At 39.8% G+C, this 10,895-nt stretch overlaps 1 protein-coding gene across 1 annotated transcript; it reads right to left on the bottom strand.

Annotated features, from left to right (window-relative positions):
* Nucleotides 1-6,806: 6,806 nt before the first annotated feature.
* Nucleotides 6,807-9,884, bottom strand: LOC122668916 (lysine-specific histone demethylase 1 homolog 1). The gene has a single exon (XM_043865486.1). It carries the CDS (start codon nucleotides 9,805-9,807, stop codon nucleotides 7,027-7,029), a length of 2,781 nt encoding a protein of 926 aa, XP_043721421.1. The 5' UTR covers nucleotides 9,808-9,884; the 3' UTR covers nucleotides 6,807-7,026.
* Nucleotides 9,885-10,895: the final 1,011 nt, after the last annotated feature.

The raw sequence follows: 10,895 nt of genomic DNA, 5'->3' as shown, positions 1-10,895 counted from the left end.
ACATTGAAAACCCATGGGATCAAAGGCCCAACATGTATAGAACCCAACCCTAGACTTATTCCTAACAAAACAAGCCTATTTCAGTGATGAATCTGCATCACCCACCCACCCCCTCCCCCACCCCGGAAGGGGGGAAAATTTTCGTAAAGAAAAAAGCACAAACAGATAGTCATCACCAGAAAAAAATGAGGACAGGTTTGTATTTCATGAAATTATCATTTCCCTAGTTTTTGGTGATGATTACATCTTAATGATAACCTAATGCACCCATATGATTTAGAAAATCCAACAAAATGATTACATTTCAAAATGCAACAAATGATACACACCTAAAACAATGCATTATTTGACTAGTTAGTTGGTTCACATTAATGAAATAGATGGATGAAATGTGAATCTTAAACATATATAAGCGATGAGCCCAATCATATCTCATGGAAGTGTTTAGTGCAGTGACCTTAATTGAAAAGCAGAAAGAACTTCAAACTCACTAACTACCTTTAATCAATCCCCATCTAGAAAATTCTTTCCTATTTTAAATAATGAATTTGAATAACTTGAACGTATCAACAGTCAATACCAATCGATGCACGTTGATACAGCCATTAAAGGCTCATATGACTGTCAGACTATGACTTTGTTTTTTAGATCAGAGATTGAAGGAGATTTCACAGAAAAAGTAGGTTTCAAAAAAACTTGATCTTTGTGTTTAAATCATATGGTTTTTAATCCAATTTTTTGCTATAAATCGATAGATTTAGGTAACATAGGTAGTTAATGCATCAAACTTGATCATTGACAAGGATTTGTACTCAAATCGATGAAAGTCTCTTGTCTCGTAATACGTTAATCAAAATTTTAGTGTTTATGCATGATATATGTTATATTGCTTATTTATATTGATTTTTGTTTCAAAAGTGTATTTCCAAGTGTATCTTGACCATTTCCATGCGTATCTATAACATACAATATGATACGTCTCTTCAAATCACACTTCTGATATGATACCCAATACCGATACTTTAAACCTTGCATCTAACATGGTTGAGATCTCTACTCTTCCTTTCCCTGATTTTAGCTATCATAGATGGTTTTTTCCCCTTCCTTTGTGCTCAGATTGTTATAAGCCCTTGCTCTTCCCACAATCTTCTTAGCTTCATTCCTGGAAATTTTATACCTTATTAGATCCTCAACATCTTTAGTCCTTTGCCACATCTTAAAACTAGCTTTCTTAGTCTAATGGCTGCTTGAACCTCATCCACCACCAAGTTTCCCTAAAGGAATGACGTTTCCCTTTCGATTCTCCTACGACATCTATAGCAACCTTCTTAATACAAGTAGTGATCTTATTCCACATCATATTAGCATCTCCCTCAAAATCCCACTTCCCTAGTTTGACCACTTTATCAATAAATGATTTAAAAGTATCTCCTTTTAAGCTCTACTACCTTTGGTAAACAGCCTCTCCGTAAAGTGGGGGTAAGGTTGCGTACATTATGATCCTCCCTCCCCAGATCCCGCATTGGTGGGAGACTCATGCATTGGGTACGCCCTTTTTAAGCTCCACCACCTTATCCTAAGGCAAATAAGCACACCTTCCTTATGATTCTGTGTAGTGAGGCACATTTCCATGACCATTGACCTATGTTGTGTGGTTAGGCTCTCCCTTGGTATAACCTTACAGTCCTTACATAACAATCTATTGGACCTTCTAGTAATAAGAAATCTATTTGACTACTATGATGCCTACTTTTGAAGGTAACTAAATGCTCCTTTCTCTTTTCAAAGTAAGTGTTTACAATGGATAAATCGAAAGCCACAACAAAATCTAAAACTGAGATCCCCTCCTCATTCCTCTCTTCAAAACCATATCCTCCATGTACACCTTCATAGCCTCTACAATCTCTCCCAAAATGTCCTTTCAGATCACACCCTATAATAATCTTTTCTACTTGACTAAAACCAAGCACTAATCCATCCATGATTTCCCAAAATTGTAACGTACTACTTTCATCAAATCCTACTTGGGGTGCATAAGCGCTAATTATATTGACAATCTCTTTTTCCAACACAAGATTGATGGATGTAATCCTATCTCCAAATCTTTTAACCATGGAATGAGGTCTCGCTGAGATCTCGCCAAGATTTTGGAAATATCTCGGTATTTTGCAACTCTGAGACAAAACTAGGTACAAAATGGGAGAAATACATTGTCTCGGCCGAGATCTCGGTTCGACCAAAACCAAACCAAACCCAACATATAAAAGTGACTCAACTCGACCGAGACCAGTCAAAATCTCGATTGCTCTCGGTCACCTCGCTGGTTTCGCCAGAGAGGTTCCAAAAAACTGGTTTCCATCCCATTTTTCGATTGAAAAATCGTTGGATTGCGAGGAGATACTTCAGCAAACATCGAACTTGCAGGATCTACAACAACATTGCAGTGATTTGAAGAAGATTTGAAGGTTCCAAGGTAAGCCATTTTTCCAAAAATCTATTTTTTGCCAAAAAAATATTGTCAAATCTTGGTAGTTGGGTCTCAATTTTTTATATGTTACACAACTTTGGTCAATCTACGAGTTGATGGTGTCCGATTAATTTTTCTTTTATTAATTTTTTAATGAAAAAGAAAATGTCTTGCAAAAAACAACTGAAAAAAAAATACGGTTAATAGCGATTGTTTGGAAGTGATTTTTATGTATGTTAGACACCGTTGGTCAATTTGGGCAGCCGCAGTCACAGTCGCACTTTGGCTATCCATCATCAGTAGCCTCTGCACCTGAGTTTGACTATGGAGGTAATCGGAGCACTGGGTCAGGTTTTGTGGACAACATATTCACAGTCCCAATCGAGCCATACATGCCGATGGTAGTTCGACAGCTACCATCCAGTAGCAGTGGATTGATCTCATCGCAACCGTGTTATCCATACCCTAAAACAGGGTAGCTTCAGGTAGTTGATGAGTCCACTTTTTGTATTGTATGGAAGAGTAAGTGAGATTCTTCAGCAGCACTATGGCATGGGAAGCCTATGTGTCACAGACAAAGGCTAACTTGCTTCAATAGAGTCAAGCAAGGTCTCAAGGTTTTGATCAAGCACGCCACTAGTTTGCGTGATAGAGGTGAAATAAGATTGTTGTATTTTTTTACATTCTTAATGCTGATTTAAGTAGTTTCACATTAATTGTATGTTTTCTACTACTAAATTATGTGTAGAATAGGGCCTATTAGTACGTCGTAGCCTACCAACCTAGGGTCCGAAGTCAAACTCCTATTTGGACTTTGATTTTTCAAAATCTGATAGTGTCATTGTGTTTAAATGGCCCAAAATAAGTTGTATACCAAGTTTCATGACCTAACTAGGTCAATAACCCACTGAAACCATGGAACAAGTTAAAAAAACAAAGTACACCAACTCGCTGAGATCTCGGTCTGACTCGGTTTTCTGCCTGGCTGAAACCAGGTCCAAAATTGAGACCTCGAACCATGCTTTTAACATCCACCACATCTTTCTTTAAATCTTCATCTACTACTATGTCCACTCCATCTCTATTACTTTTATTCTTGTTGATGCGGGCGAAAACTGAACTTTTAGTGACACATCACTCGTATACCAAAGTTTAAAGTCATCCAACTCCTTAGCTTTTCTACCCTTCCATCTAATCTCTTGAATACAGGCTATGTTAATCCTTCTTCTCTTCATAACATCTATCAATTCTAGATTTTTACCCGTTAAAGATCCAATATTCCAAATCAAGATGCTAATCTAATCCTACGCTTTTGGACTAGTTCTTACCAGCACTCGTTCACGGTGCGAGAACCCTTGCCTACTTGCATATAAATATGATAAAACTCCTAACTACTTTCTAAAACAAAGAACTCAACTAGGAACTAACACTAAAGCAAGGAAAATAATCTCTCATATAAAAATATAATAAAAAAATTACAAAATAACCCCAATTGCATGGCTTGGATTGGGTAACAAATTGGTTCAATGATTGTCTCTCATGCTTTTAGATATTCTTACATGAGTGAAGATGTAGTGAGAAGTGATTAATGCTTATTGACAATAAATTAATCAAGGAATCAAAATCCACATAATTGTAACACTTCCTCACATCAATATGAAAAAGGCTTTCTTTAATCTAAAAGACTGCCCTTCTTGTACCAAGGTCATTCTCACTTATACCAAGGTCATGTTTTTAGATATTCTTACATGAGAGAGAGAGAGAGAGAGTGTGTGTGTGTGTGTGTGTGTCCTTCTTGTACCAAGGTCCTTCTCACTTATTCACTTATTGTACCAAGGTCATGCTTTTAGATATCCTTACATGTGAGAGAGAGAGTGTGTGTGTGTGTGAGAGAGAGCTACTAATTAGTCAAAAATCAAAGCATCAAATCATACCTCTGTCAGGTACAAACCTATTCCAAACTCTCAATCAATGATATCTATGAACAAACCCCATTAAATTCTGGGAAACCCAATGCCAACTGTAATATCATCCATTTTATGCATCCATCCCAACTACCAAAAACTTATGCTGAACATCACAGAGCCGATCTGTTGCTGTATTTCCATACAACCCAGCATACAGCTGTAATCAAGAAACTCCATAAATCTGCATCATAATGACCAAGTAACCTTACAGTCGATGAGGATATGAAGAAAAAAAAAAAAGGCTTCCTTTTCCTTGCACATTCATTTGCCTTCATCTTCTTCCTCTTAAGGACCCTTCCCCTAAAAAACTCACCTCTTGGCCAGTGACACATGTCACCTTATCTACCAGCAGTTTTGATATAATATCTTTTTATCCTACACTAGGTATCTATTAGAAACTCTCTCTAGCCATTTAACACCAAGACTCTGTATATCTAGTAATATCCTCCCTTCGATTGTATCATTAAAAATGAAAACACTTAAATGAGTTTCTCCACTCATAATTTTCAGATTAAACTATATCCATTTCCTGTTCTAGTTTGTCCAGTCCCCAATTTTGACAAAGACCTTATTCCTCTCACTTCTTTAGATTCGGTGGTCACTGTCATAACTTAGCTTCTTATATTTATGCTTTTGGTTAAATAAAATATCACTTGTTGTTATAAAAAATAATTACCAACACCTTTATTTTAAGATTCTCAGGCCCACCTCTTTTCAAACTTACAGCATGAGCATAATCCAAGCTCATTAAAGGAAAGACTGGGAAGCGATTGGAAGCTAATTTAGGCAAAGCTCCCCAACAAAAATTATTAAAAATTCTCTTCATCAAAGAACACATCCAGTTAGAACTTAAATCAGGTTATTCTGAGGGTGGACCACATAAATTTAGCAATTCAATGTGGAAAAAGTTACACCTATCCACAAAGACACCAAATACTGCATCTTTTCAACAATTCTACTTTGATGCATTCCTCATTTTAAAAAAAATAATAATAATAATTAAAGACATCGAGTTCTCCTCAACCACACCACACAAGATCCCAACTTTCCTATATGCTGATGAAATCTTAACCATAAACCCAAGTGGCTATCCATTAAGAGTTATCCTCCTTCAACTTAAAAGAAACATAACAAGCAACTTCATTTCCAAGCTAATTGCCTTATCAACATCCTTTACCATATTTATATTTTCCACTGATCCTATCACACACCATGATGCTAACTTCCATATACACTAATTCCCTCCGCTCAAAAATCAATGTTGACTCTTTGAGTATGCATTCACCCCCATTAAGTGCAGAGAGGATCCATTGAAACACACGGCATGCACCAATGCAGAGAGCATCCAATGAAATCTTATATTTCTGCCCCCTCCCCACCCTCCCCAATCCCCCCCGCCCCATAAAAAAGGAAAAAAAAAAAACTTTTGAGATTATTCTTGTACATTTTCAAGCTTCAATTTTGGATAATCAAGAAGTCTGGTTTGAACTTGTAAAGCAAACATTTCATAGCGACACTACCCAATATTCCAATTCATTTGATCAATTTTTCCCATTTTGAACAACCTAATTAATCTCACCCCCCTTTCCTGACCTTTCACCTGTAAGATACAATTCTAGATTCTTTTAACCACTTTCAAGCATAAGTGGCGTGCAGCGTGCCCGCCCGCCCCAGACTGCCCAAACAAAACCAAAACTGAACAGATTGATTACGAGCAATTAAGGACTGATTAAGACCGACTAGCCAAAGTATAGACAAAAATGGCAAACCGGTTAAAGATTGATAACTGATAGACTGATTATTAACCAGTCTTCGTCTTGGCTTTAAGAACCAATTACATAAACGGTCAGCTTCGGTCTTTCACAAATGTACAACTTACCAAAACCGACCAGTTGACACCCCTCCTAAACTACCCAATGTGCCACATATCATAAAGCTTGGTCAACACTAATCTAATTTCCAGCACCTTGCACCTTCCACAAACCTGAATTATAGCCTCATTAAGAGTCATTAGAGAAGCAAATTCCCAACCTCAAGTCATAATCATCGCTACACAAAATTCATACCATTTACATGTCAGCTAACATTTGATTTTGGAATATTCCATGATTCCATCCTCTACCTCATGAGAAAATGCACTAACATTGGATCTTGAGGGGAGGGGGGAAAAGACAGAAGAAGAATCCCATAAGATGGATGGTAAGAATAGACAAAATATATTCATTGATCATAATATACAGTAAGAATGAAACTATAATAATGAAAATAATCAAAAGTTGCCAGTAAAACCCTGCTATGCCTTGAGGCATTTAACTATAACTTAAAGAATTATGAATTAACCAATTAAATGTTATGGTAATGGTCCAAGAATATGACAGATAAAATTTGAGAGCACTCTATAGTATAATTATGATGTAGCTTTGGTTAAACAAGAATCATCCTGAAAGAACATAAAATTGTTAAATCTCCCACTGGACAAGAGCTCCCTCGGCCCTCCATCTACTTGATTTGATTTCAGACAGAAAGAAGCTCTTAATAGTAGAATACAAGTTAGCCATAGCACCTACTGCATGCAACTGGAGAAAGAATTTCTTACTTGTGCTGGGCTTCATTTGCGCCTCCCCCAATGAGGTTGGCTCTGGCTGATTTTATGCAGGTGATGAGAGATTCTCCAACACTACCTAAAGCTTTCCTCCCAACCAACCTCACCCCAAAGTTACGATTCAATAGTCTCACTCTGTTACCATCTCCATCCACTGCACTCAACTCCAAGACCTGCTTCCTAGATATCACGCCATAAAGAAATAAAGAACCAGAGTCCAATTTCGCCGCCCCAAACCCCACTCTTAGCAGTGAAGTAGAGTCAAGATCATCTGATCTTGGATCAAACAGAACGGCAAAGCTCCCAAATGATAGATCAGGAGTGGCAAACAGCTCATCCAAATCTCCACCTTCCTCCCTAGCATTATTTGTTTTCTCTAATGGAACCACGGGGTTCCTAGTTGCCAAATCCCCATCATCTTCCCTACCATTATTTGTTTTCTCCGGCAAAACCAAGGATCTTTTATTAGCAATTCTCAAAATGTTAGCAGCCTCTCTCAAACCACTGAGAAATGCTCCGTGCATAGTGGCTGGATAGCGCCGGTTAGTTGCTTCTCCAGCAAAGAAAACCCTACCATCTCCCACACTCTCTGCAAGGACATCATAATCATCCCCAGAAGCACCCACTGCAACATAAGAGTAAGACCCATGGGTGAACTGATCCTTCCCCCAGCGAGTGCAGACCACCTGCACAGGATTTGGAACATCAATCCCCTTCGGAGTAAAAATTCGTCTTAATATATCCAGAACTCTGCCAACAGCATCTACGGGAGACATCATCTCAAATTTTATTGCGGATTCCCCTGCGACCAGAGCCACCAGAAGTGGGCCCCCTGAGACAGAGGAATAGCTATAAAACAGAAAGAACTCTCCCCTCATACTCTCATCATCTGTTAAGTGCCCAAATGTATCAATTCCTCCACCCCAAAAATCATAAGGAAACAACATTGCGACCTTATTCAGCAACCCAAATCCTAATCTCTGAATAGCATCTTTCTTTTGTTGTGGAAGCTCAGGTACAAACTCAATTGAGCCTCTCTTGAGAACCCCCAATGGCACTGTACACAAAGCCATGTCTCCCCGGAACACCTGCCCACCTGCACATACCATAACCCCGTCCACTCCATATCTTATGCTTTCCACAATACGATCATAGAAAATAGGCAAGTTCTCAGCCAGTGCACGGATAAACCTCCCATTCCCACCGGGAATGAAGCAGTGGTCCCCACCCATCTCATACGGATCATCTTGGTCCCAGTACGCCATGGATAAATCAGACAACAGTGAAGCATTAGCATATTCCAGGTTGGCGAGGTGCCAATTCAAGAGCATTCGTTCTTGTGGATCCTCACCAACCCTGTAAACCTGCCTGAAAGCTTCAAGAGCAGTCCCTAAAGAAACATCTGAAGACTCAACCTCATCCATCACAGCCTGCCGAAGCTTACACACCTTATCTAAAAGCTGATTGAAAGAAACCTCCACCCTCGAATCCTTTTCAGCGTTCACGCCCATTCCGTCAGGGAGATAAAGAGGGCATATATCGCGTACCTTGTGAAGAGGATAACCCAACTGCCTTGCAAGAACGCCTAGTGGGTTTCCATTAATCCCAGTGAGAACGCTTCCACCAAGATCTGCAGCAGCAACCACACCTTCACCACTCATCTTTCTAGTTCGGACCCGTCCACCGGGCCGCTTCCTACCTTCCAAAATCACGACCTTAAACCCTAAAGAGATAAGATGGCGAGCTGCCGCTAGCCCAGCGAGACCTGCACCGATAATGATGATGTTCGCTTTCTCTGGTCCTACAAGCGGTTTCAAATTCACCTCTTTGATAGCTGGAGCTAAGCCAAAGTTAATGTAACCATGCTCGAGAAGAAACGAGTAGGCCGAGTTGACTAGCCCTCGATGCTCAGACCGTATGGATTCGAGTGCATGGTCTCTGGTCATCCATACGGAGACATTCGATCGCCACCGAGCCAGTATGTGATTCCGAACGACGATGAAGTTTGCCTGTTCAACTCCGCCGAGGATTGATACAACGTTGCATTCGATCTCCTCTTCGGTGAGGGAATCGACTGGGAATCCAACCGAAATTGCAATCAACGCTTCAATATCGATTTCTTTTGCAATATCGGCTATTTTACGTCGCCGATTCTTCGAAGGCGTAGGACTGTCATTGATCTGCATCTGGATGATCTCGTCCATCAGCTTTTCGTCGTAAATGCTTGATTTGACATGAGGACGGAGGACACGGAGGCCATTGACAGCAGTGGCGGATGGAACCATCTCGGGAAAAAGCTTCTTTCTCCGGCGGCGCTTTTTCGCCGGAGGAACTTCCGGTTTGGCATAGTTTGAAGGCGCTTCAAGGAGGTCTTCCGATGGTCGCTTCGGAGTGTGATTGACGTGTTTTCCTATCAAAGAGTCTGCAGGGTTGTCATTCGATGAGACCTGCGCAGAAGGACGGTGAAGGTGGCTTACCGGTGCGTGTTGAGAATCAGAAATATGGCTAGAAGGCTCCGGGGGACGGTCCCCTGCTGGGATATGATTTTCAGCTGTGGTTTGGGGGAGGGGAAGGTGGTTTTCCAGCGGAACTTGGGGAGTGAGAGGATGGAGAAGGGAGTCTGGGAGGTGGTTTTCTGGGATAGTTTGGGGATCCGTAAGATGGTTTACCGACCGGTTTGAAGAAGATGGGAGGCGGTTTACCGGCGATAGGTCTTCGGCGGTAGCATTGCAGGGCCGTTCGAGTGGGAGACTTGGGGGCTCTGTTTCCATGCCTCCTGGGGCGTATAGGGCTCGAATGGCTGCCGTTCGTTTGCCACGGGATGTGTTTTTTCATCGCAAGGGAAGGAGGGAACGGGGCAGTGCCGGGGCTACGCCATTAGATTAAAAACAGTAGGACTGTTTGAGTGGTTATCTACTTGAGTCAGGGGTGTCAATTGGTCCGGTTTTGGGTTATCGGTCCAGTTCTTTAACGGTTCTAGTCCTAAGGGGTCAGGATCAGAATCGGACCAATAAGTTAATCGTTTCCAAACTTGAGATTCAAGACTATGAACTAATGGGTGTGTCGGATCCGATTCCTAAACGGTTCAAAGCAATCGAATCAAAATTAAAAAATATAAATTCTCTAACACAAGTTATATATATTTAATAATATTATAATAAGACACTAATTTCAATCACATGAGATATGCTTCATTTTTTTTTCTCAAGTCACATAACTAGTCTATATTACTTTTTTTTTGGATTAATTAATAAGTAGAAACACCGCCACCCTCATAAGTTATGATTATTTTAAGGTATGTTCTTAAGTTAGCATTCTCAAATAGACCTTAAAATTTTACAGTCAAATCTTTGAAAAAATAGTATATGAGAAAAGTGGTATCAACCAAAATTGAAAGAAAAAAAAAAAAAGGGTTTGACCTTAACTCTCATGAACTTGAGTCTTAAAAATTAAGGTTGGGATGTGAATTTATTTCGGTTCCATTGGTTTCTAATTGGTAGATCTGCAATCAGACCAATAACTTATCGATAGATTTGGAACCGAACCAATCAGCTATTGGGTGGATCCGTTCCGATTCATAGCGGTCCGATTACCAGTTTTGGTCCAAAATTGACATCCCTACTTAACGTGCTTTCTTCTTTTTCTTTTTTTTCCCTTTCATGGCCTAGTTTTATGCAAAGCTGAGTATGGACGCAGTCATGCTTTTCAACAACTCTTATGAGGTAGGAGGAAAAGTATGAAACACATACTTTCACCCCATACAACGGTTGAGAGCATGACTATGTACATATGCATTTTTTTTTTCCCTTGATAGATGTTTATGATTTTTTATTTTTTTTTTATAAAAATGCATTGAATT

The sequence above is a fragment of the Telopea speciosissima genome, chromosome 7 (genome assembly GCF_018873765.1).
Source record: "Telopea speciosissima isolate NSW1024214 ecotype Mountain lineage chromosome 7, Tspe_v1, whole genome shotgun sequence".
NCBI classification, from domain to species: Eukaryota; Viridiplantae; Streptophyta; class Magnoliopsida; order Proteales; family Proteaceae; genus Telopea; species Telopea speciosissima.
Note: the sequence above shows the minus strand (reverse complement) of the source record. Positions and strands in the feature narration are given on the sequence as shown.

Excerpts from the sequence above, each read along its gene's own strand:
- LOC122668916 (XM_043865486.1), bottom strand. The coding sequence starts at position 9,807 with ATGGAAACAGAGCCCCCAAGTCTCCCACTCGAACGGCCCTGCAATGCT.